Source organism: Anguilla rostrata, chromosome 10 (assembly GCF_018555375.3).
Source record: "Anguilla rostrata isolate EN2019 chromosome 10, ASM1855537v3, whole genome shotgun sequence".
Classification (NCBI taxonomy): Eukaryota; Metazoa; Chordata; class Actinopteri; order Anguilliformes; family Anguillidae; genus Anguilla; species Anguilla rostrata.
In genome coordinates, this window is record NC_057942.1 from 4,309,875 (window position 1) to 4,330,001 (window position 20,127).

Below are 20,127 nucleotides of genomic sequence, written 5' to 3' on the forward strand. Positions count from 1 at the left end.
ACGGCAGTGTCCTTACCCGGGAATCGAACCTGCGACCTTTCGGTTACAAGCCCAGTTCCTTACCCACTGTGCTACACTCCGTCGTGCTATTAACTTTTGAGTAAATATTTAGATATCTGTGTATATCTGTTGTATGTACAGCAACTCTGCTGAGCACTTAAAAACTGGAACGTTTCTAAAAAAAAAAAATCCACACTGTTTTCTGCAACGATACAGAATAATACACATATCTCATGTATTTTTCTCACTTTGGATGTATGGCTTTTTGTGCATATTCCATAAAACATGCTCCCCTTTCAAACGTTTCAGTGAAGTCATGTGGTCCATCCAGTTTAGAGGGAAATGGTGATTCATAGTTCCAATTCAACTAGGTCAGTTCAGGAAACGAGCTGCAATATTCTATGAGGATTTTTCAGTGTATGACTTGAAATCATCTCCTCAAACAAATGAGCATCCCCAGGCATCAGCTAAGAGCAGGTGCACAGATTCTCCTCTGTACCACATGACTAGGCTGAAGTAATCACATTTACAGCAGATGTTATAGGTCAGCACAGTGCCTCTGGATCAATGCCAATGAACAGTAAATCATATGTAACATCGACACATTAGTCTGGTCAACTGTCTGCTATCAGCTGATTTTTTACAAAGACAACATCTGCAGAGTGCCAGCATTGCACTAATTCACATGAATGAGCCGCCATCTTTTCAAAAAGCTGCTCAGCAGAATTGTAATATCCACATTTATACAGCAATGTTCACATTCTTGCTATTTAGCAGATACTCTTATCCAGAGTGATTTACACAGCCTATATTCTTTAAAATGCACTGCTTGGTATTTACTGAAATCATTCAGGTTGTGTGCCTTACTCAAGGTTACAACAGCAGTGTTTCAGCTGGGAATCAAACCTGCAACCAAGTTATAAACCCAGGTCCCTATTACTTTATTCTACTGCTGCCTCTTGCTGTTCTTTTAACTGTTACAGTGGCGCACATAGGCCCCATAAGCTCTGCTATGGGTTGACATAACACTGCAATCTTGTGCTGTATGCTGTATTGGCTGTAAGATTCCATAATCCTCCCACTTTCTAGCTCCAAATTACATAATATTGAACCATGAAACTGTTATATTATATATTATATATATATATATATATATATATCTATGCTCAAGGGTACAACAGACCAACTTGTTACCCAATATAGACTGCCGCCCCTGTTGCAGGTATCATATGACCATAGTATTTGCTTCCATGCACTGCTCTTAGATTAGATTAAAAAAAACTTATTGTTACCTTTAAAGTATTGCACAGCCAGGCTCCACCTTATAAACTCACCTGTTTAAATAAGCTTTCTTATACTTTTCCGTTGTCTTCCCTGTTTGCTTTTATCTGCTGTAATATATTTTTATTTAAATAACCTTATTATTATTTATTGAATTACTTATTCGCTCCTAAATATTCTTAATATATTATTTTATTTGTTTGTATATTTTCTCTGTGAAGCACTTTGTAACTTTTGTTCTGATAAGTCCTACATAAAGATGTATTATTATTATTATTATTATTATTATTATTATAAGTTATTATTAGAAGTTTTCACTTCAACCATTGTTTTTAATAGACCACCAGTGGTGTTGATATAGAATTTAACAAAAACTGTACAAAAACTGTACAAAACTGCTTTCAGTGGCCAAGAGGAACTTACTATATTTACTAAACTTACCTGCTTTTTCTTCCTTGTTTTTTTTGTCGCTTTGGGTCTGCCGTCTTTTAATCTTTAAATTACTCCCTCAATGAAACTGTGTAACCATTAACATTCTAGTTAGCCCCAGGGACAAGGTACGAATCGCTGTGTCAGGACGTGTTCGGACAACAGAGACCTGGGAAAAAGCCAGAAGCCATCACATAATGTCGTTTAAATGGAATGGTAAATTAAATGAAGTGTAAGCACTGAGCTGTTTTAACTGTCTGAATGGTTCTCGCTCGTCCCTACCACAGAGCTTCTCCACCCTAGCTCCCCAGTGGCGGAATGAACGCCTCATGCCGATGCCTCTACGAATCACAAACACCAGGCCTAAAACACCCAAATAGCGAATAGGCAGAGGTTAAACCCTCGAAGTGGTGAGGAAAAAGCTCCACCGATGTGAATTCCCACTCTACCGCTGCTTTACACCAGGCCGACCGGTGGAGGATGGGCTTCCCCTCTATAGCAGGGGGTTCCTCTCGGCTATAGAGGGGAAGCCCATCCTCCACTGGTCGGCCTGGTGTAAAGCAGTGGTAGAGTGGGAATGAAGCAAAATGCAATAAGGGATCTCTCACAGCAAATAAAACGGGTTGAGCAGGTTACAGTTGAGATAATAGCTAACTGCCAAAATGAAATCCAAGAATTTAGGAATGATTGCCCTGACACGTTTATAATCATTTCAATATTGGCTGATGCCATCCTGACCAAACATAAATCTAAATATTATCAGTTTAAAGATTTTATATAAAGTAAAGCAGGTTAAGTGCCTTGCTCAAGGGTACAATGGCAGAAGAAAATTACCAAAATTTCAGGCAAGGGTCACAACACCAGCTGTCCAAAAGTTGGGAGAAAGCCAATGTAAACAGGTTAGTATTAACACAAGATTCAAGGGGGGGGGGGGGATGTCGGGGGAATTCCAGACCACAGGTGCCACAAGGCTGAACAAACGGTGACCCATAGAGAGAGAGAGAGAGAGAGACAACAAGGAGGCTGGAGTGAGCTAAAATGAGTGAGATGAAATGAGGACGCCATGGAGTGCTTTCTACGTGAGTAAGTGCTTTGTAGGTGAGTAAGAGTGATTTCAATGTCATTCGTTGCTCCACCAGGAGCTATTGAAGAGTGTGAAGGGGAGTAGGAGTTATGCGTTCCTATTGCCTGGTGCGGGTGGGCACCCGTGTGGCAGAATTCTGAACATACTGTAGCCGGGGAAAGTGGATGGAAGGCCAGACAGAATGGAATTACGGTAGTCCAAGCGGGTGAACACAAATGCATGGACTGGGGTTTCTGCAACAGTATTTGGTGAGGAAAGGGGGTCTGGGTCTGGAGATAATTTAGAGATGTAAAAAAGGATGCCTTTGTGATATTCCCCCCCCCCCCCCCCACCATTTCCTGTTTCTTTCCCTCAGAGTGAAAGTAGCCGTAATACATCTGTTCAGGAACTCAGTTGAAACAGGGAACGCTACAGTGTCATTTTAAGTTCCAAGTTTTGTTCAAGAATTTATGCTCAAGTGGATTCCTGTCTTGCTTTGCTATTCATTTGGTTTTCTTGCTGTTTATCTGAAGGTAGGTGTCACTCTTATTATTACTAAAAATAATTCCAACTATTTACTTTCACTTTCACGGTTTAATGCAGTGTTGCATGCTTAAACCTGCAGTGTTGGTTTTAAGAAATACTTTTCATCTTTTTCCTTTTCTTACAGTAATGGGAATTTGCAATAGCTTATTTTTAATTGTTTCATGTCATCTAAACTACTGTACATGACCTGTGTGAAAGCGTTTCATTTTTACTATTTTTTCTTTTTAACCATAACAACAAAATCTGAACCCATTGTTGTCTTTGACACAAGTATGACACATGCATGTAAGAAAATCTTTACTAATCACAAAGATTAATCTGAATCAGCCTTTTCTAATTCTGTTTCGAGAGTTGTGTGCGTCCCTTTCCTCTCCTGATGGGACACACAACAAGAGGGACAAAGAGGCAAAATTAAGACATGGCGCAGAATTGGGAAACGTCCCTGGAGGGACAGCAACCTGGTTACTAACGTAACCTGGATAAGAATCACTGTGAGATGCTCTCTTTCCAACTGGCTCATGATGAAATCCAGATGTTTCATACAATTTGTTTAAAAATGCAGGCATTCTTTTGAATTTATGCAACATGACGTTTTGCACTTTTCTCAAATTAGAAAGAAAAGTCTGCACTTATTTAGAAGGTTTATAGTTCAGTGCCAAACATAGGTGTTGAGTGCCACTATATAGTGGTGTGTGTCCCTGTCTGTGCATGCACTGAAGATCAATTTAGTGAGTGAAGCCTTTTCTTTTGGGATGATTTTATCACAGACTATGCACCAAGGATCAATTTATTTTGTTTTGCCCTCAATCAAAGAAAAGTAAAAAAAAAAATTAATTTTTTTCTTTAAATTTGCCACTAAACTTGGGGCTGTAAATATCAAATTCCAACTCTAATCTGGGACGTCTAATTTTCTGCAACTGTATTCCATACACGGACCACCCTGCCAGGTCGGGAGTGCTGGGAAGTCCGTGGCTCTCCTCCGAAACACGTGCTGTACAAAAGCTACTTGTTTTCACATCGCATAGTGCAGCCAAGTGCGTACCGCAGCTAAACTCGCACAGAGGCAGATATATGCAAGCTTTGACGTGCAGTACTCTTACCGGCCAATGGGGGTCGCCCAATGACGTTCCATTGGTTCGTTTAATTTTTTGTCTTTAGATGTAATGTTCATTAACGTATTTAACCTACACCTACTGATTAGATGTATCTTTATCTTGGTGTTGAGACTTTCAATGAACTGGCTCTTCATTTTAATCTGAGTGCTTGAAGCGGGCTAGATTTTTTAATCCCTTTCACATCTGATTCTTGCACCATTGTTATCAGATATTCATAATCTAACCTCAGTCATCTTTTAAAATATTTCAAATACATCCTTGTACATACATATAAGCCTGCTGTACATGGCTTTCCTACGCAGCCATAATCAATAGGTATAAGTTGCCTAAGTCTTGGCATTTATTGGCCAGATTTAAAAATGTCAGCTCCTCCTGGATCATTGATGCTGAGTCATATGGCATTTGGTATGTGTAACGAATGTTCTAAATGGCAAAGGAATCATTCCTATGTAGAGAAAAACAGTGACTGCCATAAGGTAACCGAATGGTGACGAACTCACCTTCCAGAGAACGTGGGCAATTCTACTCTCGGAGAGCTGAGGCGTTAGCTAATTTTTGTTTCCACCAATTTCCCTGATTCGATTAGCTAAGAATACAGAAATGGCACAGTAGCTCACCTTTGGATTAGATGCAATAAATGTTTCAAACAAGAACACGAAAACAGCCGCAGGCTGTTATTCATGAAGTTAATAAAGAAATTTTTATATTCTCAAATTCAGATTATATGATTATGCAATTGGGGCGGCAGTGGAGTATAATGGGTAAGGAGCAGGCCTTGTAACCTGAAGGTTGCAGGTTTGATTCCCAGGTAGGACACTGGCAGGGTGCCCTTGAGTAAGGTGCTTAACTTGCATCGTGTCAGCATATATCCAGCTGTATAAATGGATGCAATGTAAAAGGATAAGCTAAATGCTTGTAATGTAATGTAATGTAATGTAACCAAGAACAATAGCTGGAGTGAAATCCAAGAGATTCTTCATTATATCCATGGGAGGAGCACACTGTTGTAGAACTTGTTTTGATAGCAGTACTGTGGTACGCAGGAAACAACGAGATTGTGCTGCTGGCTGCGAGAAGATTTTGACGAGAGTTCATGCAGAGTTGCTTTCTTATAAAACTGCTTTGAGGAAACTAAACTTTTACAGAAGGCATGACACAAATGCTTCACCTGAAAATGTTGGATTTTTTATCTTGGTAAACACAGCATGTCCCCCCTCCCCCTCCCCCCAACACCCTCAAACCCCCCCCCCCCCCCACTTCCTATCTTATTGTGAGCCGTGAGATTGATTGAAAGGTGGCACGAAGTGTGAGTGGAGGAGGTACAAAGAGGAGTAGTGGCGTTCTTGTTTTTGTTTTTGTTTTTTTTAGGGAATATAGCTAGCCTTCCAGAAAGTTCTGAAAGCAATAGCTGAGCAGCGCTGCGTAGCAAGTTCAAGGCCTGAATCCTTGTGTCAGTCGGCTGTTTCAGGATATCTGGTCGTGCTACGGAACCTGCAATGATGATGGAGCACATACTCGCGTTACAGTCCATTATGTTACATTACACTGTGTTACAGTCCATTATGTTACATTACACTATGTTACAGTCCATTATGTTACATTACACTGTGTTACAGTCCATTATGTTACATTACACTGTTACAGTCCATTATGTTACATTACACTGTTACAGTCCATTATGTTACATTACACTGTGTTACAGTCCATTATGTTACATTACACTGTTACAGTCCATTATGTTACATTACACTATGTTACATTACACCTTACATCAGGGGTGTCAAACTCATTTTTACCGAGGGCCACATCAGCATAATGGTTGCCCTCAAAGGGCCAGATGTAACTGTACAGTATAAATGTAACTAAATGTCACCAAATATAATGTAAAATAAATGTAACTACTCCGTAATATATTGTTAAATAACTTTCTGTATTTATTACTTAAAGTTACAAATATTACATATGCATTTGCATAGATGTAAAAAAAAAAAAAAGTGTTGCTTGTTGCTCTGTTACTATAACATAAATCCTTTTAATTTGTCAGGTTAAGAAACCCACATTACTCTATTTATCAATGATCAAACTATTCAAAGAAAAATATTAAAACACATTAACTTTCTTCAAAAAAATTGTCACAGTCGAGAGGGTCAGAATAACGTACAACCAACTATAGTGAGCTGCTAAGAACATGTGTGACAGATGTAGCATTTTACAAAAACAAATGGCTGCACACAGCCTTGCAGGAGTAAACATTTGTGTGCATAAACCTGTAAACAACAAATACATTACTACACAAAAAGCAGTATATGTAATAAACTCAAAATAATAAAATAGGGTTGTCTCAGTTCACAACTATGAGTTGAAAATGATGAGGATATGCTGCCTGTCCTTGAACACACCAAGTGGATCCCCTCCACCATCCTCATCCATTGATCATGTTCTGAAAACAACAAACACAAAACAAAATGCAAGAACAATCACTGAATTGCACTCAGTTTAACTATTCTTATTTTTGGTTGAAATACATTTTATCATATTTTAATTAGGTTTTTAAAAATACTTACCTATTAGCTTAGCTGTGCCGTATCCGTGTTGTCTGTGCGTTCATCAACAGCTAATGAAAAAGCTGTGTAACTGCGTGACTCTTCGGCCAGCTGTGTTGACAGGTTTGCTGCTAGCTCCTTGACTCGGCCCGCGATGGTGTTTCTTGACAAACTGACATTTTTAAAAGTCTGTATCTGGTCGGGGCACACCTGCTCACACACCTTCAGCATGCACTGCTTCAAAAACGCACCCTCTGAAAAAGACTGAAGCGCGGGCGATTTCTTCAGCCACCATAAAGCTAGCTTTCACTGCTGCATCGTTTTTGGTTGTGGCTTTGGTGAACACATTCTGCTGCGATCGCAGTTTGCCTTTTAGTTTGCCCTCAATTTGTTGTTTTTCTTGAAGGCTAACTTTGGCATACTTGGCTTCATGTTTGGTGTCAAAGTGGCGACGTAGATTGTACTCTTTGACGACCGACACCGCCTCATAACACAAAAGACATACCGGTTTTTCTCCTTGAAGCACAAACATGTATTCGCCTTCCCATCTTTCTTGAAACTGCCTTCCATCTGCATCAATCTTTCTCTTCCTGGACATATCGGGATCATTTGTGGATATTCTCAATTTCACTTGTAGCATTAATTAAACACTGGATACACCTGCGATCTAGTGGCGGGATGCCGTCACTTCGCGGGTAACAATCACCATGCATTGTGGGAAATGTAGTTTATGGTTAATGCACGCTTTAAAGCAGCATAGACCTATTTTAAGACAGATTTTAAGACCAATTAAGCACTCGCGGGCCACATAAAATGCCGTGGCGGGCCACATCTGGCCCGCGGGCCTTGAGTTTGACACATGTGCCTTACATTATCTCTGTGAACAGCCTTCGTCTGTTCTTTTTTAGCCTGCTCACTTAAATGTGGATTTTCAATTATGTTTTTCTTTTTTATTCCAGGAAAAGAAAAAAAAATGTTGCTCAACAACACTACCATTTACGATTACGACTACATCATTGCCACTTACGATTACAACAACAAAACTACCACTGACGATTACAACAAAACTACCCCTGACGATAACGACGATCATGTGAGAGGAGCTCTTGTGTACATGTACGTCATAACGTACTCCTTGATCATTCTGCTGGGTCTTCCGCTCCACACGCATGTGATCTGCACCATCGCCTGCAAGATGGAGAGGAGGACGGCGGCGACCGCCTGGTTCCTCGGGCTGTCCGTCGGGGACCTCATCGTCATCCTCCTCCTCCCCTTCCGCATCGTCTCTGCCCTGGAAGACTTCACCTGGCGGTTCCAGGGCGCCCTGTGCAGGGCCTGCTCGTACCTGGCGTTCCTGAACATGCACTCCGCCGCCCTGCTGCTGGCCTTCCTGGCCGTGGTCCGGAGCCTGTCCGGTGGATTCTGCCACAGGCGCGCCGTGCCCAACGCCGCGGTCCTGGCATCCTGGTTCGCGGGGGCCGTCCTGAGCATCCCGTCGCTCCTGTACAGAGGCACGGAGGACACCATCCGCGGGACGGTGTGCCGCGAAAAGGAAGCCGTGGCGATAGCGGGCCTGCGTTTCCTGTCCGGCTGGCTGTTTCCCTTCTGCGTCGCGCTCGTCTGCTCCTGCCTGGTGTCCATGAAGAAGAAGGGCTTCAAGATCAGGAACACCCAAGACTACCACGTCGTCAGGCTCATGATCGCGGCGTTCCTCCTGTGCTGGCTGCCGTACCACGTCCTCGCGCTTCTGAGCGCCTACAGAGCGGACGTCCCCGAGGGTCTGCTCAGAGTCGGGCGGCCCATTAGCACGGTACTGGCATTCTCAAGCAGCTGCATCAATCCCATAATATACATGGCCGTGCGCAGGAGCGTGGACATGCGCTGGATGCAGCACGCCTTCTCCACCAGAAGAGGCAGCGGCAGCCCAAAGGCCGGCGAGGAAAAACCTGATACAGCTTTATAGGATACTCACTCGTCATGCACCACGAGCAGGAGAGACTTCGAGGAAGGCCATTCATAAACAATCCATCCATCATTCATTGTTTTCCCCCCAATACTGGACATTCTGTATCTTGTCAAACCTTCAATACCTTTTCAGTGGATTCGTTCAGCTCTGCTTTTGTCCAAAGTGACAAAGCCTAATTTTTATTTTAACGTGTGCACAAAACTGTTTCTCAACATAACTCTCTGAACACTCGTTGCCGGCAAAATAAAACAAGATGTAATGCAATGATGTGTGTCAACTGATGCTTGTAAGTGTCCTCGACAGCTATAACCCTCATACGACACAGGGGGGAGTACAGCCACCATGACAAATAATGGTGACAGTTATGACGTATTTGGGGAAGGAACAATTGTTTTAGCGAAACCAATAACATCTGCTACTTATAAATGAAACAGGAAGTAAGCACCTTTGACCAGTGTATATATAATGCAAGTTTGTATTTCAGCATGTTTTTTAACCAGACTGACATCCGCATTTGATCATAAAGGTAAGATTTAAAGTTAAGCCTTTTTTATTTTTTAAACCTTCGCATGGTTTTTTGGTTTTCTTTTTTAATATATGTATAAAGATGGCACTTACTGTTGATTGCAGCTGAATGAAGTGGGAATAAATAAATTATTTATGGCTATTTTCTGACTTCTTAAAATTATTGTTAAATAAATGCATTTAAAGTGGAGTTTTGAAATTACCATTGAATTTCTTGGTCGAAACCAATTGAAAGTTACAGAGGAACTTGGCACCATTACATACTGTATTGAGAGGTTGTGATTTAATCCTTCTTTAGCCATAAATCTCTGAATAAATACATGAAATAAAGAGGCATATAACTAATTGGTGCTTAAAGTGAAAAATCTATTAATTCACAGATGGGATTTTATCAGACGGTCTACCCAGGTAACAGTATACGGTTTCCAGAACATTAGGTGTTGTAACGTCGCAATGATCCTTGCGAGAATATTCTTTATTCAGTTTTGTGATCTCAGTTAAAATATCATTGGCGGTAATTTGTGTTATTTTTATCAAGAAAATTAGTAATACACAACAAATCTGTCATTTTCATATTTTGATTTAGATTTAATTTGGATCATTCTTGAAAATGTGATGTGATGCGTATTCTCAATGGTACACTATCAGGAGATCTGACCAGCAGGTTTGTATGTCAATCGATCAATATTCATCAATCAATTTAATTACTTTATTTATATAGCGCATTTCATACACCTTACTGCCACACAAAGTGCTTCACAATAAATTAAAAGAACAGACACATTAAGAACATATAAGGCATTAAAAAGTATTAAAAGAAGTACATGTGATATGTCCAGATTGTTTTTTTTGTTTTCTTTCTGTGAGATAGAGCTTGTTTTGAACAGTAAATATAAATGGGTTAACTGGTATTCCGGAGATATGAATCAGGTTTAGGGCTAGTTCTGCTAAATCAATTCTGGTTGATTTCCAACCAATTTTAGTCAAATCCAAAATTTCCTCCTGTTTAAATTCTGTTGATTCAACTCCTTTCCCACATCAACTTTCTAAATTAATTTTGAGCCAAATTCCGATTGGGATTCCCAGTTCCAATCTTGAGCAAATGTAGCACAAATCCAATTCAATATTCTCCACAAATGAATGCCCTCTCTAGTGCACCTGAGTTCCCCTAATTCAGTTTCCGTAAATCACCCTTCACTTTTCCAAGTTTGAAAAAGTAGAAATCTTTTGCAGTTATTCTGAGATGCACATTCACAATCCTTGTTCAAAACACCCCTTGAGAGCAGAACCATATTTACAATCCTTAAAAATGCTTACATAAGCAAGGCAAGGAAAGTAACGGTCAAATGAATCAATATCGACAAAATTGAAAGTGCCATTACTCAACAGTCATAGCTGCTTGAATATTAAATTAGATACTTTAATTAAAAAAATTAGGACAACAAATTCTACATGATCCTGGAAATCATTTAGCAGTAGGAATTGCAGGAAAACTGCAAACAAAGGAATGAACTCCCTATAGTGTAGATTTTAGAGTTATCCCTATTAGCGATCAAGAATCTCTGGATTTACTTTATCACTTTATCTACTCTACAATTTGCTAACTGTGTTTGTGTCCTTACAGCATGGCCACTGTTTATTTTCCACCTTACATGATCGGTGAAAACTGGAAAATAATTTCCTCAACAATGCATTTTGCTTTCTTACAGGGTACAGAGGCAAAATAACTTTACAGCCACAATGGACTCAGAGGATTTTTTTGATTATGGGAATGATTATGAGAATTACACCTATGTGAACACTACTACGATGGAAGAGGTAGTTTCTCACGTAAACAACTCATGTTTGAAGGAGGGATCTTGCGTGATCCTCCTTGTGGTGGACATTGTCATCTTCCTGCTGGGGGTTTGTGGGAATGGAGTTGTCATCTGGATTGCGGGTTTCAAGATGAAAAGATCCGTCAACACCACCTGGTACCTGAGCCTGGCCGTCTCCGACTTCATATTCTGCGCCTGCCTGCCCTTCACCGTCGTGCACCTGGCCACGTCCGATTGGCTGTTTGGCCTGGTCATGTGCAAATTCGCCTCCTTCGTCATGTTCCTCAACATGTTCAGCAGCATCTTCCTGCTGGTGCTGATCAGCGTGGACCGCTGTGTGTCCGTGGTCTTCCCCGTCTGGTCGCAGAACCACCGGACCGCCCGGGCGGCGTCGGCGCTGGTGCTGCTCGCCTGGGCCGCCTCGGCCGTCCTGAGCGCGCCCGCAGCTGTCGTCCGCGACCTGAAGACGCAGAACGGGAAGACCATCTGCTTCGCCAACTACGGTCACAGTGACAGTCACGGCCACCAGGCCGCAGTCTTCAGTCGGTTCGTCTGCGGGTTTCTGATTCCCTTCACGGTCATCACCGTCTGCTACACCGTCATCTTCCTGAAGCTGACCAGCAACCGGATGACCAAGTCCTCCAAGCCGTTCAAGGTCATGTCCGCCCTCATCGTGACCTTCTTCATCTGCTGGCTGCCCTACCACACCTTCACCCTGCTGGAGCTGGACCACCACAGCCACAGCCTGGTGGCCCTGAAAACCGGGCTGCAGGCGGGCACCACCCTGGCCTTCGCCAACAGCTTCCTGAATCCCATCCTCTACGTGTTCATGGGCAACGACTTCAAGCAGAAGTTCAAGAACTGCGTCTTTTCGAAAATCGAGAACGCCATCGGCGAGGAGGGCCGGACGATCACCCGCTACCTCTCGCGGTCGAGTTCCATGGACACGAGAGCTTCCACCCACATCTGAGATATTCGCCACTTCCTCTTTTTCTGCGCACTGCGGATCCCACCGCGCCTGCACGATGCCACTGACACCACTTCAGAAAGCAAGACCACAGTCTTAAGGCTTTTCACCCTGAGGCAGAAATGTTATATAACAAATAATTTCTAACCGAATCACTGAACTGTTAAAGCACTTTTTTTTGTAATGGGGGGAAAAAAGAAAAGAAAAGAATTCACGACGTGACGAAAAGTTGTTTTCGTTCGAATATACGTTCTGTGGTACTTTCCACAACGATGATATTTTCATGTCTGTAATGCGAGTGTTTACTGTATATGCTGTAACATATTAAAGATTTACACATTCATATTTGTTATAGAATGCGACATTGCGTCTTATGGTGCACACAGCACATGAAGGAACACAGCTGGATACATTTTGCAATTATAGATTTATGAGTTAACATCTCCCGTCAGTGTATTAATCTCTGTACACGTAGTTATAAATGAGCATCCCTTGATCACACAGTTAAACAAACAGCCACGCAACTGCTTTTGGGTGTCATATCCCAGCCACAGATAAGGTTAGTACTTAAAGGAAGCATACATTTGCGCTGGTTAAAGTCTACAGTTTTTGTGGGGGTCCAGCTATTTTTATTTTTTTTGCATTTGTCAACCCTCTTAAGGTAGCGCAAAAAAGAAGAAAGAATTATATGCAGATTGCCATGCACTGTAAGACTTCCTGTGATAAAGTCGCGCACAAAAACGGAACTGCCATCGAGCGCTCTGCTGCAGAGACTCAGTAAGTTCATTTGCAAGATCAAGGTCACAGAGCCCTCCAAGAAAAGCTATCATCCAAGTTCTGTTTTTCACTAGTCTGGCGGGTAAGTAAGCATTTTCTTTTAAAAATTCTCTTTTTTAAAAAATTGTAAAATATTATTCCCTCAAAAACACACTTACAGTAGCATCATGGGCTATATTTGTTTTTTAAAGTAAAAAAAAAGAAAGTAAGTGAGATTAATATCCAGTCAATGTTGCACAGTTTCAGAATAATCAAAACAGATGTATCTTCTTTAGTTAGACACCATGTTCGTGACCAGTCATCTCACTGAAAGTGCTGCAGAAGACCGCTATGTTTTCACTGCAGGACGTTTTGACCCGTGCACCTTCCAGCTTTAGGGCTGCAACACGGACACAAGCCACACACAGCACTGAACACGCAGATAAAAAAAAGCATTTCAGATTTGCACGCAGTTGATAAACTGAGACATCTATAATTGATAACTGATTCGTTTGTTGTATGTTTCCCATTGGGACTGAGAGAGGTCCCGTCCGTGAAGGTGCTCACCACAAGATCAGGCAGAGCTGCAGCACATATTCCCAAAGTCAAGCCCTGCACATGTCGTTAGCTAATCACGAACGAGGACGTGTTGCAGCAGGAAGAAAAATGCGCTTGCGCTCAGTATTACTGCGTAGGACAGGGGTTTAGGCATTGGCAAAGGTGCCCAGCCAGAAGGTGGTTGTGGCAGGGGTGGCACAGTGAACACCCTCAGATGTGAACAACAGGAAAAACACATTAACCAGAATAGAGATAAGTGCATTTCAAATGCACTGGGTCTTCCTTTGAGAAGCTCTGCAGATGATAGAAGCACTCTGTTCATCGTTTGTGCTAATATTACTCCATCTGTCAACTCTCCGGGCACCTTTCTGCAATAGTTGAGTTCCCCTGTGTTATTCTCCCTTTGCATTGATAGCAGTAGGACCAATGTTTAAGTCAGTCAGTTCACTGGGTCCCACTACCCATTAGTTCCTCTTATAATGGTGTGCAACCTACCCAGAGTTGTACAGCTTTGTACATTTCCTCAGAAGCCACGACTTCTGATTCCAAAGAGGGCGGAAATACATTTAAACATTCTGTTGTTTGCGAATTTTATAAAAATTGAAACTTGTCATTTAGTCTGTTTTCTTTCTCTGTATTTTAATTATAGACAGAAGGAAAGGGATTATGGCTCAACAGTTCACAACTCCTTACAATTATGATTATATCGTTGACATTACACACACTCATGGGACAATTAATAACATAACAGACACGGTTCCACTGGACAAACAGATTCTCTCAGCCTTCAACATCGTCATCTTCCTGCTGGGGGTTTGTGGGAATGGAGTTGTCATCTGGATCTCGGGTTTCAAGATGAAAAGATCCGTCAACACCACCTGGTACCTGAGCCTGGCCATCTCCGACTTCATATTCTGCGCCAGCCTGCCCTTCACTGCCGTGTACCTGGCCACGTCCGATTGGCTGTTCGGCCTCGCCATGTGCAAGTTCACCTCCTTCGTCATGTTCCTCAAAATGTTCAGCAGCATCTTCCTGCTGGTGCTGATCAGCGTGGACCGATGCGTGTCCGTGGTCTTCCCCGTCTGGTCGCAGAACCACCGGACCGCCCGGGCGGCGTCGGCGCTGGTGCTGCTCGCCTGGGCCGCCTCGGCCGTCCTCAGCGTCCCCTCGCTGATTTTCCGCAAACTAAAATGGGTGATAAAAACGACGTGCTACAACGACTACAAGGAGAAAGAGCAGGCCCACCTGGCCCTCGCCGTGAGATGGTTCCTCTGCGGGTTCGTAGTGCCTTTTCTAGTCATCGCTGTCTGCTACGTCCTCATCATTTTGAAACTGAGAAGGAATCGGATGATCAAGTCCTCCAAACCGTTCAAGGTCATGTCCGCCCTCATCGTGACTTTCTTCATCTGCTGGCTGCCCTACCACGTACTTATCCTGCTAGAATTTGAGCACAAAAAATATGCCCCTGAAGTTTTCGATACTGCGATGCCGGTTTGTGCGCTTGTCGCCAGCGCAAACAGCTTCCTCAATCCTCTTCTGTACGCGTTTATGGGCAAAGACTTCAAGAAAGTTTACCGGAATTGTCTTCTGTCCAAGATCGACAACGCACTCAGCGACGATGCACAGACCTCGTCTAAGAGGCAGTCCCTCACTCAGGAGAGTAAAGTCTCCACTCACGTTTGAGGTGATGCGCTGACAAAAATAAAGTGAACGGTGTGTTTAAGCAGCATTATGATGGCAGGGCAAAGTTAAGCTAAAATGGTACATAATTCTGTTACAATATTTCACAGTTGTGATATCTGGAGCGAGTCACTTGCTCATCTATAAAAATGAAAAAAAATGTTTGATGTGCAGGCAAAATCTTAAATTTATTTTTATATTTGCTTGTTTGTTTTGCTGTTGTTGCTTCATACATTCATTTTTGTTGTTATATGAATATTAATATGTGCTTGGATATATAAATATAAAACTATAATACACTTGTATCAGCCTGTTATCAGCCATTTTTCGCCACTGAAATACTGCTTACCTAATAAATGATGACCAGGTCACTGATGTAATGCAGTATGCCCTGTAAAAGGCTACAGATTATAAAATATCAATAAAAAGAAGCATGAAAAATTCATTTTCTTATTACCATTACTGATGTGATGTCATCACATAACATTTAATACTCCCTTAGACATTATAGAGCACGAGTACACAAATCAATTCAAAGAGGGCCCATGTAGACATGGCCTGTTGTTCCAACTAATCATTCCGACTAAATTTTCATAAAACAAGCTGCATACAGTATTTCCAAAAATTATTCACTCCAAAATTGGACCGCAGTAAAACATCTTCACCGTCTGCAGCTGTAGCTTGTGATATAATTTTAAAAAAATGTGTTGTTTAATAAATGTTTGGGCAAATAAAACTATTAGAAGCAGAATTTCGCATGAAACAGATCAGTCCTCATTGTTCACCCACTGTTGTAAAGAAACACACACACGCACACACGCACACACACACACACACACTTTCCACAACAATATTTTCATGTCTGTAATGTGAGTGTTTACTGTATATGCTGTAACATATTAAAGATTTACATATTCATATTTGTTATAGAATGCTACATTGCGTCTTATGGTGCACACAGCACATGAAGGAACACAGCTGGATACATTTTGCAATTATAGATATTTTTTTATGAGTTAACATCTCCCGTCAGTGTATTAATCTCTGTGCACGTAGTTATAAATGAGCATCCCTTGATCACACAATTAATTAAACTGCCACGCAACTGCTTTTTGGTGTCATATCCACACACACACACACACACACACACACGATTTTAGCCCAGATTCATTAATGTACACTGTCATATATCAGCATGACGTCCATATTCAAATTCATGTGGTTCTTCAAATATTAAAACATAAACATATTCAGGCACTTAGTCCTTAGCTCTCCATGTTCTGGCAAACCACCCTCTCCCCCCCCCACAAAAAAACAAGAAAAAACATCTAGTTCAGGGTTCTGCAAGTTGTTTCTCAGCAGCAATAAAAACCAGCAGACCCTGTAGTTCTCCAGGACCATTCCCTTGTCTGGCTCAAACATTCAGTCGGCAGAATAAATTCCAAAAAGTACCGACTCCAGTTCTGGGGGGGCCATAGCATTTGCAGATTTTTGGGGCGCCTCGGCACCAATAGTTCACTTAAGGCAAGGTGAACTATCAATTTTATCCAGAAAGGGCCAGTGTGGGTCCGGGCTTTGGTTCCAACCAAGCGGTCATACACCTGCTTGTACTAATCATGACCCTCAGCAAAGACTCTTGTGGCTAATTAAAATCAGGTGTGTACCTGTGTACATACACGCAAATGCTACATGTTCACACCTGAATACAGCAGGTGCAGTCTCCTGGGGTAAAATAAAAAACATAATAAGTTTATAATGAAAATAAATTTAATTCAGTGCCACGTTTAGATCATTCAGCACATACAGGGTAATGTCTCTAGCACCTGAAGTGCATCTAGTTCAGTGCCAAACCCGATATTGAGCACCCAGAGGACTCAATGAATAAGCGACTCCCCTAAAAAACTGTGAATAATACTGTTTAATACTAGCGTGAAATGATTAGCGTGAAACTACTTCTAACTTTATTCCGCTGACTGAACTCGACTTGAAATAGCTTCTGTGATTCGTTTTATTAATCCCTTTTGAAATAAGTAAAACATCGATCAAATCCCCCACCCCCCTCACCCCCCCCAATCCAATGTCCTTTCTCTGACACTAAAGAGATTAGGGGCGCCAGAACTGGACATAGTAGCCTGTAAATGCAATGCGATAAAAGCCTTTTTGTAACATTAGCATACTGTATAATGTTTCAGCTCAGCGCATTTAAGCTAAAATCCAGTGTTCAATTTGCTGCCCAATTATTTATTTATTTAATTAATTAATTTAATATTTATTTATCCATCCATCCTTTCTCCAAACCCGCTTATCCTGGGCAGGGTCGTGGTGGGTGCTGGAGCCTATCCCAGCGTGCATTGGGTGAGCGGCAGGACTACACCCCGGACAGGTCGCCAATCTATCGCAGGGCACACACACCGTCCACTGGCACGCTCAAACCTAGGGGCAATTTAGAGCCTCCAATTGGCCTACCTACATGCCTTCGGACCACGGGAGGAAACGACGAGAACATGCTAACTCCACACAGAAACGTTACATTTATTTATTATTTATCGGTTATATTTTTACTGCTTCGACACAATGCGGGGACACAGAAATGCTTGGGTTGAACTGCTACGCACACAACTTCGCGCTACAGCGTGATTCGTTTTGAATCCAAATCACATCGGTGACCGAAGGCATGGCTGACAGACAGGGAAACGTATTTCAGTCTTATTTGTGAGGCACCTTTCAGGCTCGGGCACCAGGCAGGAAATGCCCACGGGCTCCACCGACTCTCTGTGCTCACGCTCTATTTTACTGCTGTCCCTCTGTCTCTGGTGACATCACAGGCGGAGGACGGGCCACCTGGTGCGTTTCCGCGGAGACGAGGGCATTAAAAAAAACCAAAAAAAAAAAAAAAACGAAACTGAGCTTAAACGGCGGAGTTTATAGCGCGGAATGGGGATAGGAAGAGGACGCGTGAAGCATCGGTGTCTTCGGCAGCAGTTGCGTTGACAGACCGTTCGCCCGCCTGCCTCCCGCAATAAAAATGCTCGACGGCTCCGTTCGAAAGCACTTCAAAATAAATTTCAAGCCCTGACGTGCGATCCAGTTGAATCGAGAATACTGCGTAAAACCCGATGGTGACAAGGTTTTTTTGCTCATTTAAATTTCATCGACATATTTCTTTGACAGGCGTGGCAAACTGCACCACAGAGGCCAATTTGCAGCTGTGCCCCATGGACAAGTACAAAAAAAATCTCATCAGAGCGCAAATAGACAGGGAAACGCATCTTTGTTCCGCAAAGATTTTGCCTATCATCGGCCTGTTCCTACATAGAAGCTAAGGAATTTAACTTTACATAAATTCACTCCAGTTAAAAACTTCCCAGATAAATACTTCTCATTAAGAATCAACTGTGTACATGAACCAAATCACCTTGCAAAAAGTATGAATCATGAGTCCACTGCATTGCACATATCTTTTACCAGCAACCACTTTAATATTCATTACAGTTAAAACCACTCCAGTTCCTTTAAATGAAGCGGAACTCAGCCTAGTAAACTACAAACAGAGGAGCCCATGAAGGTCAAGCTGCGACTGTTCTCACATTTTCAAGATGGAAATCCGGAGGAAATATATTAGACTCTCCAGTGGCGGACTCGGGGTGTTTGAAGGGCAGGAGCGAAAAAAATAAAAAGGGCACCTACTGCACGACATGGGGCCCCACAAGCCCGCAAAAAGCTATGATGCATCGTGGTTTCTCACTTGGAAGGGCATCTAAGAGGGCAACTCATGTGTTTTTTTCATCAGAAAAAACCTGTAGAGAACCTCAAGTTTATCCCATCGTTTATCCCATCCATTAGAGGAGCACCTAATTGGGCACTTCATGATGTTTTCTCACCTGTGGGAGTACCCTATACAGCACTGCATCCCATTTTCTCTACTGGAAAGGGCACCCATTCGGACACTGTCATGTAGGGGCGGCATAGAGGGCACTTCATAACGGCACCCTTTTCCATTGGAAGGGCACCCATAGGGAACGTCAAGTTTAGATCATTGTAAGGGCACCTTATAAGGTACTGCATCACGTTTTCTCCACTAGAAGGGCACTCATTAAGACACGTTATCAGATTTTCTTGCACTAGAGGGAACATCATCATAATTTTTTGCATGAAGGGGCACCCTAGAGGGCAATCATTTTCTTCCCATGTGAAGGGCAACCAATAGGGCACTTCCTCTCGTTTTCGTCCACTCCCCCCTTATCTCTCTTATCTAGAAACATCATCGCGTCACACCAACCGAAACAGATCGCAAAAGATAACTTCTGCTCTGAATCCAACACTGCCAACACAGACCTTTCCACGGCAAGCAACAACATACCCTGGCAATTAATTTAATTTTGTGTTTGGTTCAATCAGTTTGATTTTGATAATAGTTACCATTTTTTCTTCACATTTTAAGCATTCGGTAGATGTTCTTATCCAGGCAAACGTGCACAGCTTACATACTTTACATACCATACATTTGTACAGCTGGATATGTAGTGAAGAGATTCTGGTTAAGTAGCTCAAGGGTACTGTACAGTGTCAGTGTACGTTGGCTGCACTGCTTCCTAGGAATGCTGCCTATAGCCTGAGTTGCAACAATACCGTTACATAGATAGCATAGCTCTCCTTCCTGGCCTTTTATTCTTCCTTACCTCGTTTTTTTGCCCGTGATTATCAGTATGTTAGATGTGACAATGCAGCAAAGAATGCTGAACGGTGTCCAAGGCCGGGGAAAGAGAGCTATGCTATCAATGTAGCACAGAGCTGCTTAACTCGCTTGGTGCCTGTGTTTATCAGTATGTTACGTGTGAAAATGCAGTAAAGAATTCTAGGAAGAGTCCAAGGCCGAGTAAA

At 42.3% G+C, this 20,127-nt stretch overlaps 3 protein-coding genes across 4 annotated transcripts; all 3 read left to right on the plus strand.

Annotated features, from left to right (window-relative positions):
* The first annotated feature begins 2,792 nt into the window (after positions 1 to 2,792).
* LOC135264756 (chemerin-like receptor 2) lies at positions 2,793 to 9,610 on the plus strand. The gene is made up of 2 exons (XM_064353582.1): positions 2,793 to 3,306; positions 7,937 to 9,610. Exon 2 carries the CDS (start codon positions 7,951 to 7,953, stop codon positions 8,938 to 8,940), a length of 990 nt encoding a protein of 329 aa, XP_064209652.1. The 5' UTR covers positions 2,793 to 3,306; positions 7,937 to 7,950; the 3' UTR covers positions 8,941 to 9,610.
* LOC135264755 (chemerin-like receptor 1) lies at positions 9,006 to 12,595 on the plus strand. Of its 2 annotated transcripts, XM_064353579.1 has the most exons (3): positions 9,404 to 9,469; positions 10,055 to 10,132; positions 11,178 to 12,595. In XM_064353579.1, exons 2-3 carry the CDS (start codon positions 10,089 to 10,091, stop codon positions 12,253 to 12,255), a joined length of 1,122 nt encoding a protein of 373 aa, XP_064209649.1. In that variant the 5' UTR covers positions 9,404 to 9,469; positions 10,055 to 10,088; the 3' UTR covers positions 12,256 to 12,595. The 2 variants fall into 2 exon arrangements, with proteins under 2 accessions (XP_064209651.1, XP_064209649.1); XM_064353581.1 differs by lacking the exon at positions 10,055 to 10,132 and having other exon boundaries at positions 9,006 to 9,469.
* A 141-nt stretch (positions 12,596 to 12,736) lies between these two features.
* Positions 12,737 to 15,691, plus strand: LOC135264757 (chemerin-like receptor 1). The gene is made up of 2 exons (XM_064353583.1): positions 12,737 to 13,111; positions 14,216 to 15,691. The coding sequence occupies exon 2, from the start codon at positions 14,233 to 14,235 to the stop codon at positions 15,247 to 15,249; it is 1,017 nt and encodes a 338-aa protein (XP_064209653.1). The 5' UTR covers positions 12,737 to 13,111; positions 14,216 to 14,232; the 3' UTR covers positions 15,250 to 15,691.
* The last annotated feature ends 4,436 nt before the right edge of the window (positions 15,692 to 20,127 follow it).